This window comes from Carcharodon carcharias, chromosome 4 (genome assembly GCF_017639515.1).
Source record: "Carcharodon carcharias isolate sCarCar2 chromosome 4, sCarCar2.pri, whole genome shotgun sequence".
Taxonomy (NCBI): domain Eukaryota; kingdom Metazoa; phylum Chordata; class Chondrichthyes; order Lamniformes; family Lamnidae; genus Carcharodon; species Carcharodon carcharias.
In genome coordinates this window covers 168,790,865-168,812,297 of record NC_054470.1, presented here as the reverse complement: position 1 = coordinate 168,812,297, position 21,433 = coordinate 168,790,865, and the positions used below count along the sequence as shown (strand labels likewise).

The following is a 21,433-nucleotide window of genomic DNA, read 5'->3' as shown; positions in this document are numbered from 1 at the left end:
CAACTAAATAGTGGGAAGACTGAAGCCATGGCCATCAATCCCACAGCAAACACTGCTCCTAGCCACCAACTCCATCCCTCTCCCTGGTCATTGGCTGAGGCTGAACCAGACTGTTCGCAATGTTGGTATCATATTTGACCCCGGGATAAATCTCTGACTACATGTCCACACCATGGCTAAGACCATCTGATTCCATCTCTCTTTCATCACTCAACTCCAACCTGCATATGCTTATCTGCTGCTGAAACCCGCAATCACGCTTCTGTTGCCTCTAGGTTTGATTATTCCAATGCACTACTTGATCTCCCACGTTCCACCCCCTGTAAACTTGAGGTCCTCCAAAACTCTGCAGCCTGTGTTTTAACTTGCACCAAGTCCTGTTCATCCATCACCCCTGTTCTCACTGAGCTGCGCTCACTCCCAGTTAAGCAATACCTAGATTTTTTAAATTCTCACCCTTGTTTTCAAATCCATTCATGGAGCCACCCTTCCCGTTTTCTATAAACTTCTCCAGCCCTACATCCCTCTGAGATATCTGCTCTCCGCCAATTCTAGACTTAGAAGCATCCTCGATTTTAACTGCCCCACCATTCTCGTCTGTGCTTTCAGCTGTCTAGGCCCCAAGTTCTGGAATTCCCCCCTAAACCTTTCTTCCTTTAAGACGCTCCTGAAAATCTCCTTGACCAAGCTTTTAGTCGTCCGCCTTAATGTCTCTATATGTGGCTTGTAAATAATAAGAGTAGCAAGAGGATAAGGGGGAAAAAAAAAGGCGACCTACATGTGGAGGCAAAATATGCAGGGCTATGGGGAAAGAGCCACTGAGCAGGACCAGCTAAATTGCTCTTGCAGAGAGCCGGCACAGGCTCAATGGATCAAATGGCCTCCTTCTATGCTTAACCATTCTGTGATTCTATAATGCTCCTGTAAACCGCCTTGGCTGTTTTACCATGTTAAAGGTGCTATATAAATATGAATTGTCGGTAATCCATCATTTGAAATACTGAGATCTCATAATTGCAAGCAGTTATGTGAAAGCAAAGGGCAGGATGGCTGTAACACAGAAATCCTGGGCTAAATTTCGCCGTCGGCGAGCAGGGGTGGGGCCCGCTCGCCGACACGTAAAATGACGCGGGATGACATTGGGCGGAGCCCCCGACGTCATCCCGCCCCATTTAAATTTTCAGGAAGGCGGGGGCACAGCGAAATCAGCTGCGGGCCCACCGACCTGTCAATGGCCAATTGAGGCCATTGACAGGATCATCAAAACAATTAAAAGACCTGCCCATCCAACCTTAAGGTTGGCGGACAGGCCAGGAGCCCCGGCGGGGAGTAGAAAATACATGAAACCTCATCCACCGGCGGGATGAGGTTCCATGTAGGGATTTAAAAAGTTTAATAAAGTTTTACTGTAAATTATGAACATGTCCCATCTCATGTGACAATGTCACATGAGGGGAACATGTTAAGGATTTTTTTTTCTATTTTTAATGTTTTTAGAACCGTCAGTGATCTCCCTGAGGCAGCATTTAGCCTCAGGGAGATGTGCGCTCATTCGTGCGCATGCGCGATAGAGCGCACTCTTGCATTTGGGGAAATCCCCCCCCTTGCCCGCACAGGAAGCACATAGCGCTTCCCACCGGATGTCACGCTGGGTGGGCCTTAATTGGCCCGCCCACGTAAAATGGCGGCGGGGCCCGCTTCTCCGGCGGGAATCGGCTCCCCGTCTGCTGGAGATTGGGTCGGGCCCGCCCGCCCGCCCGACAGGCAGAAAATTCTGCCCCCTAAATAGAGATGGTTTTATGCTTAATCTCTACACTGCTGTAAACTAGAATGATGCATGCCTCATACGAAGTCAGTCAGCAAATGTGAGCACTGGATTGTTCTTAGCACCTCACCTCTATTGCCTTCAAAGAAATAAGTTCAACTCCAGCATTCATTCCTCGATTCTTTAGGTCAGCTCCAAAAGGGTCCATGATAATAATGGTCTTAATGTCTGGAGTTTGCCCATTTTCCACACCCTGCAATACAGCTGCTGCTTTGACCGCTGTGTCACAGAATACGACTGCAATATCCGCTAAGAACAAGGAGGCATCTGGTTAATATTTTATTTAACCACGAGGTTAGTCAAAAATTGAAAAAACTGTACTTTTTTAAAAATTAGATTATGCTCCTGCATCATTCATATCGAACGATTCTTTGTGAAATTAAGGAATTCTTCTGATCTGCTCTCCTGTCGCTTATCTGTGATATGTACTGTTTGGACACCATGAGCAGTCTTACTGAAGTTATAACAAAGTCTTTATGGACAGCATTGATCTATTTACATATTTACAGTAGAGGGGAAAGATATGGTGAGGATCCCATACTAGGTCCTTAAATGTTGCTATTCATTTCTAGACTGACCTTAGCTCTAGGTCATGTGCCTTCTTGCATCACTGTGTGGGTGGTATTGTACTCAGTTCCATGTTAACCCTTTTGGTACCTGATCCTTCTAATACAGCTTCAGGCACAGAAATATATCTGTTGGCCCTGTGTACTGACAGACGTTCCATATGAAATTTAATTTTAATAATTTGTAATAGGATAGTTCCTATAATGGTGTTCAGAATATTCCAACCAACTTCATTTGATGGCTGACTGAAAGCATCATTTTGTCTCAATGGCATTTTTAGAAACTGTTATGAATAACTTGGATGGCCAAAAAAATCACTGTTACTGTGAGTCAGGCCTAAGTCCAACGCTGAAATAAGCTAATGTTTTCAAGATATTAAAGAGGAACCAGTGGGGTAGATGGAGAGAGACCAGTTCTGCTCTTTGGGAGTCTAGGATTGGGGGCCTAATCTAAAAATTAGGGCCAGACTTTTCGGGAATAAAGTTAGTAAGTACTTTTCCAAACAAAGCTGGTAGAGGTTTGTAACTCTCATCTGCAAACAGCAATTGATGTTAGATCAATTCTTAATTTTAAATCTGTGTTTGATAGATTTATATTAACCAAAGGTATTAAGGGTTATTGAACAAATATGGGTAGATGAAATTAAGCTCCAGATCAGCCATGATCTCAATGACTGGTGGAATAGGTTTCTGGGGGCTCAAAAGTCTACTCCTGTTCCTATGCTCCTAAGTGGTGAACACTGCACCTGACAGTGGCACATGGTCTTATAGAAAGTGAGTCTGGGGAATTAATAATGGAAAATAAGGAGATGGCAGATGAATTGAACAAATATTTTGTATCCTCTATTGAGAAGACCGATGCAAATAACATCCTGGAAATAGCTGTAAATCAGGAAATGGAAGGGAGGGAGGAACTCAGGAAAATTACAATCATCAGGGAAGTAGTCTCGAGCAGATTGTTGGACCTGCAGGCTGACAAATCCATGGGTCCTGATGGACTTCATCCTAGGACCTTGAAAGAAGTGGCTAGTGAGATAGTTGATGCATTGGTTTTAATTTTCCAAAATTCCCTAGGTTCAAGGAAGGTTTCATTAGATTGGAAAATAGCAAATGTAGCTCCTTTATTCAAAAAGGGAGGGAGGCAGAAAGCACGAAACTACAGGACAGTTAGCTTAACATCTGTCACTGGGAAATGTTAGAAGCGATTATTAAAGATATTATAGCAGCAACTTAGAAAAATTCAAGGCAATCCAACAGAGTCAACATGGTTTTGTGAAAGGGAAATCATGTTTTACCAATTCATTGGAGTTCTTTGATGAATTCACATGCGCTAAGGATAAAGGGGAATCGGTGGATGTACTGTACTTAGAGGCTAGAATGCATTTGATAAGGTGTCACATCAGAGAATATTGCAGAAAATAAAAGCTCATGGTGTAGGGGGTAAAATATTGGCATAGATAGAAAATTGGCTAGTTAACCAGAAACAGTAGGCATAAATGGGTTTTTTTTCTGGTTGGCAAGATGTAATAAGTGGTGTGCCACAGGGATCAGTGTTGGGACCTCAACGTTTTACATTTTATATAAACAACTTGGATGAAGGGACCAAAAGTATGGTTGCTAAATTTGCTATGACACAAAGATAGGTAGGAAAATAAGTTGTGAAGAGGACATAAAGGGACACAGTTAGGTTAAATGAATGGGCAAAGATCTGGAAAATGGGGTATAATGTGGGCAAATGTGAAATTGTCCATTTTGGAAGAAAGAATAAAAAAGCATATTATCTAAATGGTGAGAGATTGCAGAACTCTGAGATGCAGAGGGATCTGGGTGTTATAGTTTATGAATCACAAAAGGCTAGTATGCAGGTGCAGCAAGTAATTAGGAAAGCTAATAGAATGTTATTGTTTATTGTGAGGGGAATTGAATATAACAGGTGGTTTTGCTTCAATTGTACAGGGCACTGGTGAGACCACACCTGGAGTACTGTGTATTGGTCTCCTTATTTAAGGAAGGATGTAAATGTGATAGCAGTTCTGAGAAGGTTTACTAGACTAATACCAGGGATGGGTGGGTTGTCTTATGAGGAAAGGTTGGACAGGTTAGGCTTGTATCCACTGGAGTTTAGAAGGGTAAGATTGCAATATTTAAACCAGATGGATTCTGACAAAAGTTTCCACACAACAGCAAAGTCCTGATGGCAGAAACAGCCTGGAGTAACAGCTTATTCACATCAGAACTGAGGGGCTACCGTGCTAGTATATTACTTTAACATGCCAATGACTCAAGCACCTATGACTGCTCAACACTAAAGTTGATGAATGTTACCTGCCAGCCCACTGGAGAGCCCAACACTAGGGTGCAAAGAGATCTACCAGCAACACAGAACAGATACATCCCAAAGGTGGATCTAAGGAGCGTGTGTATCTTTATAATCCTTTAAAGAGCCTGAGGAGTCTTGACTGGGTGAATGTGGAAAGGATGTTTCCTCTTGTGGGAGACTCTAGAACTAGGGGTCACTGTTTAAAATTAAGGGGTCGCCCATTTAAGGCAGGGATGAGGAGAAATTTTCTCCAAGGGTAGTGAGTCTTTGGGAATCTCTGCCTTAAAAGGTGGTGGAAGAAAAGTCTTTGAATATTTTTAAGGCAGAGGTAGATAGATGCTTGATAAACAAGAGGGTGAAAGGTTATAGACTCAGACGTTTACAGCACAGAAGGAGGTCATTCAGCTCATCACGTTTGCGCCAGTCAACAAAGATCTGACTACACTAATCCCATTTTCCAACGCTTGGCCCATAGCCCTGGAGGCTATGACAATTGAAGTGAATATGTAAGTACTTCTCAAATCTCACGAGAGTTTCAGACTCTACCACCCTTTCAGGCAGTGAGTCCCAGACTCCCACCACACTCTGGGTGAAAAAATTTATCCTCAACTCCCTCTTAGCCTTCTACCTCTTACCTTAAATCTATGCCCCCTGGTTATTAACCCCTTTACTAATGGAAAAAGTGCCCTCCTATCTACCCTATCAATGTCCCTCATAATCTTATACACCTCTAACAGGTGCCCTCTCAAGCTTCACTGCTCCAAGGAAAACAACCCCAACCTATCCAATCTTTCCTCATAGCTCAGACTCTCCAGCCCAGGCAACATCCTGGTAAATCTCCACTGCACCCTCTCCAGTGCAATCACAGCCTTCCTATAACGTGGTGACCAGAACTGCAAGCAGTGCTCCAGTTGTGGCCTAACCAGCGTTTTATACAGTTCCAGCATAACTTCCCTGTTCTTGTATTCTATGCCTTGGCTAATAATGGCAAGTATCCCATATGCCTTCTTAACCACCTTTTCTATCTGCCCTGCTACCTTCAGGGATCTGTGGATATGCACATCAAGGTCCTTCTAATCTTCAGTACTTTCCAAGGTCCAACCATTCATAGAGTAATCCCTTGCCTTGATAGCCCTCCCCAAGTGCATTACCTCACACTTTTCCGGGCTGAATTCCATTTGCCACTGCTCTGCCCATCTGACCAGTCCACTGATATCCTCCTGCAGTTTATGGCTATCCTCCTCACTATTTCCCGCTCTACCAAATTTGTGTTATCCACGAACTTCTTGATCATACCCCCCAACATTTAAGTCCAAATCACTTATGTACACCACAAACAGCAAGGACCCCAGCACCAAGCCCCGAGGAACCCCACTGAAAGCAGACTTCCAGTTACAGGAACATCTCTCTACCATCACCCTCTGCTTCCTACCTCTCAGACAATTTTGGATCCAACATGCCACTTTGCCTTGGATCCCATGGGTTCTTACTTCCTTGACTAGTCTGCCAGGAGGGACCTTAGCAAAAGCCTTGCCAAAGACCATGTAGACCACATCAAATGCATCACCCTCATCAAAAATCCTGGTTACCTCCTCGAAAAATTTGACCAAATTTGTCAAACACAACCTTCCCTTAACAAATCCATGTGGACTATCTCTGATTAATCCATGTCTCACAAGTGCAGATATATTATGTCCCTCAGTATTCTTTCTAGTAACATCTCCACCACCAAGATTAGACTGACTGGCCTGTAATTTCCTGGTCTATCCCTTCCTCCTTTTTTTCATCATGGGACAACATTAGCAGTCCTCCAGTCCTCTGGCACCTCACCTGTGGCCTGAGAGGATTTGAAAATTCAGGGGTAGACAGGAGGTTACAATGACATCAGCCATGATCTTATTGAATTGTGGAGCAGGCTCAAGGGACTGCGTGGCCTACTCATGTTCCTAATTCAGACTTTAGCATAGGAACCTGGCTGCTAATTATGGTCACACTCAATAAGCATAACAACTTCAAACAAAAACAAAGAGCCTGATTTTCCTGGCTGCAATCGGATAGGAACAGAGACGGGACCGAGAAAAATAATGGCCACTGAGCTGCAAGAGGTCCCACCACAGTTTCTGGTCATTACTCTCTTAGCATCAGAACATTGGGCAAGGCTGTTTGGACTCCACCTGAGCATCAGGAAGGGTGCAGATGGAAATGGGTACTGCACCCTCAGAGATCGAGGCCATTGGAGATGAGGAGCAGCAGCCTGCACAGGAAGGGCAAGAGTATCGGACATCAGAAGGCTGAAGGAGAGGGGTGAGGGCATGAAGGAGAAGGTGACACTATCCTAACCACAGGATCTACAGGCAGAGGCGAAGACACCTGTTGATGATTGTGGACCAGTGATGAAGGAGGTTGCAACTCTCTAGGCAGATAGACACAAACGTCTGTGTCCTAGCCAACTACAAATATCTGCAGCATCTCACAGGTGGCTGCAGAAGTGTATTTCACACAGGTGATATATTCTTTATAAATGCTGGACAACACATTAGCGTCACAACAGATGGTGCATCGTGAGCTCAGAGAGCACTGGGTGCAGCGTGTGTGGTCGTGGTGCCCTTCAATGCCCTCAGGCAGAGGGAGATGAAGCTGCAGAGAGAGAGAAGCCCCTGCTGCATGATGAGGTGGCTTCCTCCTGCCACCCTCCAGGGAGAAGATCTCCCTCCTCTCTCACATGGGTGCCAGACCAACTTATGTCACTGTGGTGCAGTAGCAGGCTTGTGCAATTTTACACATGTGCAACTACAACAGAAGAAAGGAAAGGGTCCCATGAGTTCTGTGAACCCATACAAGTGTCTTTGAAGCTCATCACTTTCAATAAGTTTGATAGTCATACTGAAGCTTCAATGGAATGTGCAATGTAGTATGGCCTAAAAATAATCCTTTCTTCTCTTCCCTGCTAAAAGAAAGATTTGCAATTATATCGAACCTTTTATGACCATCGTACATCCCAAAGTACTTTACAGCCAATGAAGTGCTTTTGAAGTGTAGTCACTGTTGTAATGCTGGAAATGTGGCAGCCAATTTGCACATAGCGAATTCCCACAAGTTTAATAATGATCAGATAACCTGTTTTTGTGATATTGATTGAGGAATAAATACTGGCTAGGACACCAGAGATAACTTCAAACCTGTGCCATGTTTTCTTTTACGTCCACCCGAGAAGCAGACAAGCCTCAGTTTAATGTTTCATCTGAAAGATGGCACCTACAAGAGTGCAGCATTCCTTCACAGAACATTTTAGTGTAATTAACTGCTGTAATTGTGTTCACAACCAGCAGGATACATATATGTACAGTTATAAAAACAAAAAACTGCGGATGCTGGAAATCCAAAACAAAAACAGAATTACCTGGAAAAACTCAGCAGGTCTGGCAGCATCGGCGGAGAAGAAAAGAGTTGACGTTTCGAGTCCTCATGACCCTTCAACAGAATTGGCACAATGGTACAATCGTATGTACAATTGTAGTTTTCTTTTTAGAAAGCTCGCAGTGGATTGGAGGGTCTCCAGGAAAGCCAATAAGCTGAGTTTTCTTTGTGGTTCTTTATTATGACCAATCCATTGGAGATGGCTTCTTCATTTCCCACCCAGATGGAAATGACAAGTTGCCAGAGTCATTTCTGTATCTGGCACAGGAACAAAGTTTCAATTGGAAAGTAGCTTTTTTTTAAATAAAGAAAGCTATTTAATCCTTTGTGTTAATAAAAACAGAAAACGCTGGCAAAACTCTGCAGGTCTGGCAGCATCTGTGGGAAGAATTTGAAAGAATCAAGAACTGGAAATGTAAAGGGAAATAAATAGCACAAGGAAGTGCAACACATTAATTTAGCTTACTTGTGAAAAAAAACCTACCTTTGTTTAAGATATAGGAAACAGCTTCAGCTCCCAATTTGTCAATGACACCACAACCATGGGGTAGGTATAACAGGCCTGTTCAATGCATGTTCAGCCTCGAAGCGTCGGCCTTGATTTTTGTGCTAAAGTCCTGGAGTGGAATTTGAACCCGGAACCTTAAGACTCAGAGATGTGTGTGCTAAGCTGACACACTAAAGTTCATTGTTGCCATCTTGCTCAATGTGACATCCATAACTAGGCAATAGCTATCACTGATCTGGAATTATCAGTGGTTGACTTTACTCCTTTTGTCCTGGCCAATATTTGTCCCTCAATAAAGATCACAAAAAACAGATTATCTGGTCATTTTCACATTGCTGAGCGCATATCGGCTGTCTTGTTTCCAACATTACAACAGTGACTACACTTCAAAAAAAACTTCTTAATTGGCTTTAAAGCACAATGAGACATCCAGTGGTTGTGAAAAGCACTATATAAATTCAAGTCTTTCTTTTACATAAACTTATTTATTGTCCTCACTCACATATAGAGAAGTCTTTAAAATCACAATGGAGTTTGATAGAAAATTGGAGGAAAACTTCTTTACCCAGAATGTGGAACTTTCTAACGCAAGTGGTAGTTGAGGTGAATATTTAAGATGAGCCAGATTAAGAACTTGAAGAGGAAAGGAATAGATGGTTATGCTCATAGTCCTCGGTGAAGAAGGGAGGGAGGAGGCTTGTCTGGAACATAAACACTAGCATTGAGCTGTTAGTCTGAATGCCCTGATTCTATGCTGTATATTTTAAATCTAAATGTAATCCTTAATCTGCAAAGAAAAAAATTGAACAGTTAGGAAAATAAGATGCATAAAAAGGCACATATCTGAGGAAGGAGTTCCCAAATTCTTACCGTAGTATAGTTTCTATCTTTAAGGTCTATTTTTAGATTACTAACTTGCCACTCACGGCAGTGGGAGAAAGAAACTTGCTCTTAGGTGTCTACTGTTGTCCACGTGCCAGATGCAGAAATAACTCTAGCAACTTGTCATTTCCATCTGGGTGGGAAATGAAGATGCCATCTCAAACGGATAATAAAGAACCACAAAGAAAACTCGGCTTATTGGCTTTCCTGGAGGCCCTCCAATCCACTCCGAGCTTTCCAAAAAGAAAACCACAACTGTACATATATGTGTCCTGCTGGTTGTGAACACAATTACAGCAGTTAATGACACTAAAATGTTCTGTGAAGGGAATATTTAAATCACCTGTCTCAGCCAAGCTCCTCGCAGATAACCCACCTAGTTTAATGGTTAAATGACTATCAAAATGATTTGTTGGCCAAGCAGAGAACATTCAGGTTTTTACATTTTGAACAAAGTTTCAATTGGAGAATAGTTTTTTTTTTAAAAAAAGAAAGCTATTTAACCCTTTGTGTTAATAAAAGCAGAAAACGCTGGCAAAACTCAGCAGCTCTGACAGCATTTGTGGGGAGAATTTAGACGAATCAAGAACTGAAAATGTAAAGGGAAATAAATAGCATGAGGAAGTGCAACACATTAATTTAACTTATTTGTTTTTAAAAAAAACCTACCTTTGTTTAAGATGTAGGAAATAGCATCAGCTCCCAATGTGTCATACAATGGCACCACAACCATGGAGTAGGTATAACAGGCCTGTTCGATAATAACCCACTGAAATGGGTGGGAGAATGTTTAATATTTTGAAATGCATTTTCTGCTACACCAACATTCAGCCGACTGATTATACTGTTAGATCACAGAGTCAAGGTCAATTTAACAAATTTTCTAGAAATACGAAAAAAAGTGTCAAAGTTTCAATACAGTTACAAGTCATTTAGCTAATTCTCAGTGTTAATCAAACTGAACACGGAAGATCATTTTCTCATGGAGGGCAACTGTGGTCTGAATGGTCCCGATTAAAATTGTATCTGGGGCACTGCACTGCACCTGTAGTGGCAGTGCTACTACTGTTGAGATAGATTTCGTAGAGATCAAGGGAAAATGTTAATACTGGGGGATAATTATTCTGCACAATGTGTTTAGGAAATGTAGGAGCAACAATGTTCAGAGCACAGTCACTTAACATTGTTATCACCTCACCAGCTATTCACCCATTGATAAACATAGTGATCATGTACCCTTGGAATGACCACCTCCACTGCGAAGGTTGATGTATGCTAATTAAAATGGCCAACATTCCACTTTTAGACAAAACGAGGCTACCATGTTTAGCCCACCTAGTCTCATTGGAGTTTGGCATGCAATGAGAAAATAGATTGGGTTTCTTGCAGAAAGATTACAGCTGCTCATTCTTTCCTGAGGTGTGTCGGATTGTTTTTCCCTCTTCTCAACCTGTTGAGCTCTAAAATATTCAAGAATATCTATGTCAGCCATGAATGAAAGTAAATTCAAGTTTGGCAGGGTATGGGTGGAGCCCTACAGAGTGGTCAACTAATCTCGACCTGACTCCAGGCACATTCTTCAGGTCTGGTCTTGTGAGAGAAGGATAATATCTGCTGGCTTTCAAATACTAGCTTTTCTTTTTGAAAACAGGAACCTTTTTTCCCCCACTTTAGGACCATGTGGGTCAGCTCATTGTGTCTGTTATCAACCAGAAATAGAGATTTGTTTTTAAGTATGCAATCGACAGATTTCCAGTGGAGTATTTTGCTGTGAAGCTTGTCGATATAAAGCAAGCACTTCTGCTTGCTGATGTTCCCCATCTTGGGTATTGCCCACAACAGAAATTTAGGGACAATTAAACAATTAAAGCATATTAAAGTACATTTCAATGTTGCATGCCAAAGGTATGATAATTGTTCATGTACTTTTGTTTTACAAATAACCAAAATGCTATACAGCTGCTATGACTAAGAGAAAAAAATACATAGTCTCCAAAAAAATTACTCACCTCTGGTCTGTTTTGCGCAAATACTCCTATAAATTGATCATTCCCTGGTTTGTATCCTCGAGTGAATAATCCTGAACCCACAAATTCTGCTCTGGCTATAACCTAAAACACAAGTTAAGGAACATGAGTTTAAACATAACCATCTCATTTTCCTCTTCAGGAATGTAACTACTTACATAGAGAAAAAGAAAATTACATCAGCACAATCCAATTCCCCAAAAACATGCCGGCCCCTATGTAGTACATTTATTATTGACGTTTCGAGTCCTCATGACCCTTCGACAGAACTTGAGTTCGAGTCCAGGAAAGAGCTGAAATATAAGCTGGTTTAAGGTGTGTGTGTGGGGGGCGGAGAGATAGAGAGACAGAGAGGTGGAGGGGGTTGGTGTGGTTGTAGCGACAAACAAGCAGTGATAGAAGCAGATCATCAAAAGATGTCAACAACAATAGTACAATAGAACACATAGGTGTTAAAGTTAAAGTTGGTGATATTATCTAAACGAATATGCTAATTAAGAATGGATGGTAGGGCACTCAAGGTATAGCTCTAGTGGGTTTTTTTTTATATAATGGAAATAGGTGGGAAAAGGAAAATCTTTATAATTTATTGGGAAAAAAAAAGAAGGGGGAAACAGAAAGGGGGTGGGGATGGGGGAGGGGACTCACGACCTAAAGTTGTTGAATTCAATATTCAGTCCGGAAGGCTGTAAAGTCCCTAGTCGGAAGATGAGGTGTTGTTCCTCCAGTTTGCGTTGGGCTTCACTGGAACAATGCAGCAAGCCAAGGACAGACATGTGGGCAAGAGAGCAGGGTGGAGTGTTAAAATGGCAAGCGACAGGGAGGTTTGGGTCATTCTTGCGGACAGACCACAAGTGTTCTGAATATTGAATTCAACAACTTTAGGTCGTGAGTCCCCTCCCCCATCCCCACCCCCTTTCTGTTTCCCCCTTCTTTTTTTTTTTCCCAATAAATTATAAAGATTTTCCTTTTCCCACCTATTTCCATTATATAAAAAAAAACCCACTAGAGCTATACCTTGAGTGCCCTACCATCCATTCTTAATTAGCATATTCGTTTAGATAATATCACCAACTTTAACTTTAACACCTATGTGTTCTATTGTACTATTGTTGTTGACATCTTTTGATGATCTGCTTCTATCACTGCTTGTTTGTCGCTACAACCACACCAACCCCCTCCACCTCTCTGTCTCTCTATCTCTCCGCCCCCCACACACACACCTTAAACCAGCTTATATTTCAGCTCTTTCCTGGACTCGAACTCAAGTTCTGTCGAAGGGTCATGAGGACTCGAAACGTCAACTCTTTTCTTCTCCGCCGATGCTGCCAGACCTGCTGAGTTTTTCCAGGTAATTCTGTTTTTGTTTTGGATTTCCAGCATCCGCAGTTTTTTTGTTTTTATTTACATTTATTATCTCAGGTTTCAAATTACTTTTGTTTTAGGTGGGAAAGTGCAGTGATTTGCATGCAAAGTGTACTTCACAAAGCAGACAAGACAAGCTTTAGATTTGATCATTAATCTGATTAATGTAAATGAGAATATTTACATTATTTAAAGAATAAAAAAAGCTACAGGTTAATGCTAACATTAATGATAAATTTCAACAATTTATCCAGATAATAAATATCGTACCAATAAAGCGAAACAAATACCTGGGTAAATTTTGGGGACTTTTGAATACAAATCAAAACTGATCACAAATGTTTAATGGCCATTGAAGTATATCCTCCCTACTCCCTCCAGCCTTAGAACCCTCCAGGATCTCTATGCTCCACCAATTCTGGCCTTTTGCACATCCCCAATATCCATCACCCATTAGGAGTTGTGCCTTGAGATGCCTAGACCCACAACCTTTGGAATTCCCTCCTTGTCTCTCTTACCTCCTTTACAATCCTCCTTAAAACTGACTTCTATGACCAAGCTTCTGGTCACCTGTCCTAATATCACCTTGTGGCTGGGTGTCAAGTTGTGTTTGATAACATTCCTATGAAGCACCTTGGGTTGTTCTACTCATTAAAGGAGGCAAATGAATTGTTTAGAGCCCAATAATGCATTCTAACTGAGGTTTTAAGGTTTTGGTCCATTTTTAGCCATTGTCTTTTATATTCTACAGCCTCTAGATGGACTGAGGCACGGTAGAGGCAGACAATGTTCCAGAGGTGGAAGGGGGCAGTCTGTGATGGAGAGAATTATAGGCATAGAACCTCAACTCTAGGTTAAATAGGAGTCAAGAGGTTGCAAATGGTCTGGTTCAGTCCGAGTCAGTGGGCGCAGAGGGGGTTGTAATCAGTGGCAAAGGTTTGGAGTTTGTGGCAAGGGCAAAGATATTTTGATTGGCTCTCCCAACTCAAGTAAATTGTAAATAATCCAAGGATGAATATGAGACAAGCAGTCTTATAGCACAAAGGCAGTGGAGGAGTCTGGAGAGGTAAAGCCAGGTGTTGTTAAGAGTGCATGTAGACATTGCCTCCACATTTTCTGATGCCAAGGGGCAGCATAAAGATAAAGAAGGAGGGGGCCAAGGATAGACCCTTGGGAAGAATCTAGGAGTAATGGTGCTAGGATGGGTAGAGAAACATTTCTGGAGATGCTCCGGTTAGGGTTGATTTGAGTAAGAATGAAACTAATTAAAATACTCAGCAGAAGAGAGGCACTGGAGGAGAATATGTCTAGGAATTAAAACAATTTGGCAGCTGGATTTGTTTTTCTTGAACAAGTTCTCTGAAGGATCACCAAACAGTTCACCTCCAATGTCACCATAAATGGGAAGTAAGGCCTACAATCTACAGATTTCCTTAAACTTTTTAAAATAAACAATACCTGGCCCTTAGCCCACCAACAAAGGTTTTCAGACATTGGATTTCCACATATCTGTTAATGTCCCTGTAGAATAAAGAAAAAATATTACTTACCTCTGCGTAGGATATCCACTGGTAAGGCTGGTTTGGGTTCCTGAAACCCAAACAGGGGCCATTATCTTAAAAAAAATCAAAAAGCAAAATTTAATTCTTTGCATACAAAAGATCCTAACCCAGCTTGATGAGATAAGTTCCTTAAAATAATCCACAATAATTTTGAAGGGTTAAACTAACAATCCATCTATATTGCTATCGCAAAAGCATAATTTTTGCTTCACAATCACTCTGGGACATTTTACTAGACTAAAATGCTACATTAATGCAAGTTGTTGTAAACTAATTTCAAGGCCATGTTGTGTTCTCAGGCACGCACACAATTTGTGCGTATTAGTTCTATTTGAAAACCACCTTTAAACAGATATCAAGATCATCTAGTCTATAGCTTGAGGACACTTGAGGTCAAGAGGATCTAGTCTATAGCTTGAGGGGGAGGCAGTGACATAGTGGTATTGTCACTGGACTGGTAACCCAGAGACCCAGGGTAATACTCTGGGACCTGGGTTTGAATCCCACTGTGGCAGATAGTGGAACTTGAATTCAATAAATATCTGATAACCATGAAACCATTGTCAATTGTTGTAAAAACCCACCTGGTTCACTAATGTCCTTTAGGGAAGGAAATCTGCTGCCCTTACCTAGTTTGGCCTACAGCAATGTGGTTGACTCATAAAAATGCCCTCCGAACAAGGACAATTAGGATGGGCAATAAATGCTGGCCTAGCCAGCGAAGCCCACACCCCACGAACAAATATAAAAAAAAAGCTTTGTGGATTATCTTCTCATCAGCATGACAAATCTGCACCATTAGTATTAGAATTGTACAATGATGAGATGAATAATATGAATCATTGAACATTACACCACAGAAGCAGGACATCCAGCCAATTAAGTTTGCATCATTTTCTCCCCCCTCCTCACACCTTGTTTAATCCACCCTGCGGCTTGCTCCACATGCCTTTTAAATATACATTTCTTTCAAGAATAGCCTCGATTCCCTTTCAAAAACATTTATGAGCTTTGCTTCAATGATAGTTTGCAGGGAGTTACATATTCTAACAACCCTTTTTTGTAAAGAATCTTCTACTGATGTACCTTTTAGTTTTTTGTGATTACCATAACTTTGTGCCCTCTGACTACAAGTGGAGACCATCGCTATTAACTTATCATTTACAATCTTGAAGATTCCATAACATTCTCTGCACAAGTTAAAAACCAGTTTCACATCAGAAATTTCTCTAACCTCTGGTAACATTCTAGTAAATCTACAGCGAACATTTTCCCATTACTTGTACAACTTCCCTAAAATGATGTGCCCAAAACTATATGCAATACTCCAACAGTCACTAAACTAAGTTCTCGCAGAAATTCAACATTACATTCTCAAACTGCAGCTGCAAATCTCTTGCTCTCTTCCACTTACAAAAAGGAAATGCAATCTTCACTGCAGGTTCCTTCATAGTTCTCACCATTCCTTCACCATCAAGGCAGGCAAACATTCTGCTGCTGAACTGTAGCTTGCTATTTGCAAGTACAGTTGATTGTCCATGAAATTTTTTGCTATCTCCTCCAATGCACATTCCAATAGAAAAACTGGGCACAAAGGAAATAACTAGTAATAATTTGAATTTTGCTTTGGATATACCTCTGCGGTGAGATATGGATTTCCATTTTTAACTACTGGACAAAAAAAAAGCAGATTAGGCAATACTTACCTGATGCAACCAAACCCCTTTTTAACACATCATATAGCGTTTTCACATCCAGATAGTAGAAAGTCATAAGCTCATCCTTTTTAAGTAGCACACTTCTCCGAGCACGTTCACCACCCTGAAATACATCAAGTCATTAAAAGCAAATTAAAAATTCAGTATGCACCCCAATGATTCCATTATAAAACCATACTTAAAACTAAACAATTATTTTTGGTTTGGTTTACACAGAGGTTTCAGATCAGGGAATGATTATAGAATGACGGTATCTTACAGCACAGAAGGAGTCCAGCCTGCCTGTGCCACAGCTTTGTTAGAGCTATCTAACTCGTCCTACTCCCATGCCCTTTCCCCATAGGCTACTCATTTTTCTTTTTCACGTATACCGACTTGAGGTCAGAATGTCTAGAGTCCGGGGATAAGTAACAGAATGGATAGCAAGCTGGCTACAGAACAGAAAACCAAGAGAAAGGATTAAAGGTAGTTTCTCAATTGGCAAATGGTGGGAAGTGGTGTTCTAAACATCAGCGTTGGGAACCCTGTTGTTCAACATTTATATCAATACTTGGACTCAGGAATCTATTTAAAATTTGTGGATTACACAAAATTGGGGAGGTGCAGCTAACACAGAGGACAGCAGCAACAAAATACTAGAAGATATTAGTTAGCTTAACAAATGGGCAAATGAACTTCAATATAAATAAATGTACAGTAGTACATTTTGGTAAGAATTAGAAAGAATAGGGGGGCCACATACTCCTTGGAAAATAAGTGTCTAAATTGGGTAGAGGAAGAGTGTGATCTGGGGGTGCAGATAGTCACTAAATGTTGCAGCACAGATTACTGAGACCATAAGGAAAAAGCAAACAATGCACTCAGGTTCATTTTGAGGCAGATGGAAATGAAAAGCAAAGAAGTTATGTTTAAACTGTGTAGAACATTGGTTAGACCACATTTGGAGTACTGTGAACAGTTCTGAGGCAAGATTTTGGGTTTTGAGCCAGGACCCTAACTTCAGGGTCAAATGGAGGACCTGACCTCGCACTGCGTGGGGAACAGTCCCTCAGAAGTGATTTTCCCTGAACTGGCCAATTTGTGGCAGAGTGCAACCCTCACTGCCCAATTAGGGACGGCGGGTGGGCTCTCAAAGCTGGAGGGTCATTAGGAGGCCCTCCACCTCACAAGAAGCTGCAACTTACCTTCATAAGTACATATGGTACTGGGAGTGATATATTAGCCTGGATAGCGGATTGGCTAACTAACAGGAAACAGAGTCAGGATAAATGGGTCATTTTCAGTTTGGCAAACTGTAATCAATGGAGCGCTGCAGGGATCAGTGCTACAATCTATATTAATGACTTGGATGAAGTGACCAACTGCATTGTAGCCAAACTTGATGATGATATGAAAACAGACAGGTAAGAAAGCAGGCTGTGAGAAGGATACAGTTTCTGCAAATAGATAGGTTAGGAGAATAGGCAAAAAATTGGCAGATGAGAAAATCTGAGCTCTGAGCACTTTGGCAGGAAGAATAGAAAACAGGGTATTGTTTAAATGGAGAGAGACTGCAGAATACTGTGGCACAGAGGGATCGGGGTCTCATTGTACATAAAACACTAAAAGTTAGCATGCAGGGACAGCAAGTAATTAAGGGGGCATACAGAATGTTGGCCTCTATTGCAAGGGGAATGGGGTATAAGAGGAGGGAAGTCTTGCTACAAATGTACAGGGCATTGGTGACACCACAACAGTCACCTTATTTAAGAAGGGACATACTTACATTGGAAGCAGTTCAGAGAAGATTTACTAGGTTAATTCATTAGGGGTTGTCATATGAGGAAAGGTTGAGCAGGTTGGGCCTATACTCATTGGAGTATAATAGAATATGAGGCGATCTTATGGAAACATATAAGATTCTCAGGGATAAAAACAAAAAAACTGTGGATGCTGGAAATCCAAAACAAAAACAGAATTATCTGGAAAAACTCAGCAGGTCTGGCAGCATCGGCGGAGAAGATCTTCTCCGCCGGTGCTGCCAGACCTGCTGAGTTTTTCCAGGTAATTCTGTTTTTGTTTAAGATTCTCAGGGAGCTTGACAGGGTAGATGCTGAGAGGATGTTTCTCCTCATGGGGAATCTAGAACTAGGGGGCACTGTTTCAAAATAAGATGTCACCCAGTTAAGATGGAGATGAGGAGGAGTTTCTTCTCTTAGATAGTCGTTAGTGTTTGGAATTCTCTGCTGCAGCAAGCAATGGTCATTGAATATATTCAAGGCTGAATTAGACAGATTTTTGATCTACAGGGAGTCAAGGGCTTAGGGACCAGGCAAGAAGGTGGAGTTAAGGCCACAATCAGGTCAGCCATAATCTTATTGAATGGCAGAGCAGGATCGAGGGGCCGAATGGCTTACTCCTGCTCCTATTTCTTATTTTCTTAGGTTAAGCTCGGGTGAGAGAGGCACCCTCTCAACAACTTTTATAACTTTTAAATTAAAAAATGGCCTGCAGCCACAGCTATAGCCAGGCAGATGGCAAGGGCCACAAAGCCTGCCTGACCCCCGCCCTCCCCCGTCGGCTTCCAGGACGCAGCTGGCCCTATTTCCAATGCATGGGGATCCCATAGGTTGACTGGAAAATTCCAGTGGGCCTCTGTCAACTGGTCTTAATTGGCCATTAACTTAACTGAATTGGCTACCCACTGCTTCTGTGTTGGTAACTTTTCTGCCTCTGACCCAGTCTCTCCCCAGTTTTCCCCTGGGAAAATGACCCAGGGTGGATGGTGCCTGCAGACCAATATGCCAGCAGACAGCAAGCTCGCTTTCTGTACTTGCACCCAAATGGGGACAAAAATTCTGCTATTGGTCTACATATTATTAAAAAGATGTTTAGAAACTGGACAAGGTGCAAAAATTATTTACTAGAAGGGTGCCAATAGAGAGGTAATGCCAAACAGGGGGGAAAAAAATCAAGACTCTTTTTTTGTCCAGCAAAAGAAGATTGAGGGCTGATCTGGTAAAGGTCTTTAGGATAATGAAAGAGAGAATTGATAGAATGTATTTCTACTTAGAGTGAGACCAGATTTAAAGGCCATAGATTGTAACAAATCAAATAGGGAATTCTGGAGAAATATCTTTGCCCAGAGAGTGGTTAGAACATGCAACTTGCTACATCATCATGGTTGAGTCAAACAGCGTAGATGCGTTTGCGGGAAGCTAGATAAGTACATGAGCAAGAAAGGAATAGTAGGACATGTTGGTAGTGTTAGATGAAGTGGGTTGGGAGAAGGATCATGTAAAGCATAAATATCGACTTGGACCTATTGGGCCAAATGCCCTGTTTCTGTGCTGTAAATACTTTATATATATTCAATTCCCCTTTGAAAGCTATAACTTAATCGGTTTCCACCACCCTATTAGGAAGTGAACTCCAGATCATCATAACTTGCTGCATAAAAAAGATCTTTTCATGTCACCTTTTTTGTCTATTATCTTAAATCTGTGTCCTCTGGTTATTGAGCTTCCCAGAAACCCTTCTATCATGCCTGTGCCAGGTCATTGTTAGAGCTAGCAATTAACCCCACTTCCCTGGTCTTTCCCCATAGCTCTGGAATTTTTTTTCCGTTCAGGTATTATCCAATCCCCTTTTGAATGTTACCATTGAATCGGCTTCCACCACCCTTCCAGGCAGTGCATTCCAGATTATGGCATGCTATGTAAAAATAAGTTTCTCCATGTTTCCTCTGGTTCTATTGCCACTTACCTGAGATCTGTATCCTCTGGTTACCAAGCATTCTGCCACTGGAAACAGACTCTCCATATTTACTCAATCAAACCCCTTCAAGTAACTAAAGTGCCTGATGTTATTGCCACATAATGGCAATGATATTTTCCACATGGATAACTTACTTTTTTTCCGTAGGATATGGCTAGATTTTCATTCCATGGTCCAGATCCTGAAACCAGAATGAATCCCAGGTCAGGAGCCTGGAACTGCCAGCAGTGGGAGCCTGGAAGCTATTTGAGTTGGTGCCAATTAAGTGGCTGCCTCCAGAAGTCCCGTCCAATTATGAATGGCAGGCAGGCCCATAGGATGCCCTCCAGCACTGACACATTGGCAGCCCCACCATCAGAGGTGGAAGCTCCCAATGTAGGTAGATGAAACAGAGGATGCCTCAAGATGGAGAAGTTTTTGAAAATTTAAAAATAAAAGAAGGCCCCAACTTCCAGGCTGTCACTTGAAGGGGGGACCCCTCCACACAATGGCCTGTGGTGCCAGCTGTGGCCATCTCAGTGTTTCAACTGCGAGATGCAGGGGGAGGTGGGGGATTTAAAAAATAGTAGATGGAGCACTGGCCCCTGGTCTGCCGCTGAGAGGCTGCTTCCATTCATCGGTCAGAATTCAGCCTCAATGGGAGGGCCCAACTTGCGGGCAGGTAGCCATCACCTCTCCTTGCACCCCTGCCAGCTAGTCACTTCGAAGATGGCTTAAGGCAGGAACATGTTGGCAAACCAGCTGCTGGCCAGCAGGGGGAAACAGCAGGCCCATCCACAACCCTTCCAAATTCCTGCCCTACCTTTTCTATAATCTCCTAAGACAGCTAGTGTCAAATTTTGTTAAATAATGCTCCTTTTTAACCTGAAATATTTCACTATGTTAAAGGTGTTATTTAATGCAGTTTGTTGTAAAAACAAGATACAGATTAAAATTGAAAATAGTGATGAAGGAGCTTGGATCAAATATAGCAGAAAATTGTCCATTAATACATGAAGTTGCTGACAGAAAATCAATGCATTTTCATTTTAATTGCAACCATAATATGCATGTTGCAATGCATGGATGTACGAAGGCTCTATATTTACAACTGTCAAAGTACCAGGAAAATTGTAATATAAAACAATCAGGATATTAAAATAGAGCAGAACCAAATAGGTTTATAAGTAACAGAAGCTTTTCAGCCTCATAATTAACTGAGCAACAGTCAAGGATAGGAAAAATTTTGTATAACAAACACTGTACTGGCAAGGCTAAAGTATTTTCCATTCTCTTATTCTCCCTCATCATGCATCATACACAAGTGAGACATTGGTAGACAAAGTGTATTTATCTAAATCAGTTAGTCACAGCAACATGGCAACTTGAAAAACAAGCAAAAGAAAATCTACTAGCTTTGTAATAGCCCCCAAGAATGCTGACTGCTCAAAGGCAACTGTGTGTACGATTTGTATGCAGCATATGGAGACAAGGGGCTGCATACTTGA

At 41.7% G+C, this 21,433-nt stretch overlaps 1 protein-coding gene and 1 non-coding gene across 8 annotated transcripts in view; both read right to left on the bottom strand.

Moving 5' to 3' along the window:
- Nucleotides 1–21,433, bottom strand: part of acsl1a (acyl-CoA synthetase long chain family member 1a) — a 181,514-nt gene that overhangs the window by 54,105 nt on the left and 105,976 nt on the right. For all 7 annotated transcript variants that reach the window (XM_041186508.1, XM_041186509.1, XM_041186507.1 and 4 more), the window contains 5 exons: nt 16,179–16,293; nt 14,461–14,525; nt 11,528–11,629; nt 10,188–10,287; nt 1,896–2,074 (listed from right to left, as the gene is read on the bottom strand). In XM_041186508.1, coding sequence (XP_041042442.1) covers nt 1,896–2,074; nt 10,188–10,287; nt 11,528–11,629; nt 14,461–14,525; nt 16,179–16,293 — 561 coding nt within the window. The remainder of the gene's footprint in view (nt 1–1,895; nt 2,075–10,187; nt 10,288–11,527; nt 11,630–14,460; nt 14,526–16,178; nt 16,294–21,433) is intronic.
- On the bottom strand, nt 4,560–4,812 carry LOC121277541. Its single transcript, XR_005942912.1, has one exon. It is a non-coding gene; the product is annotated as a small nucleolar RNA SNORA53 (small nucleolar RNA).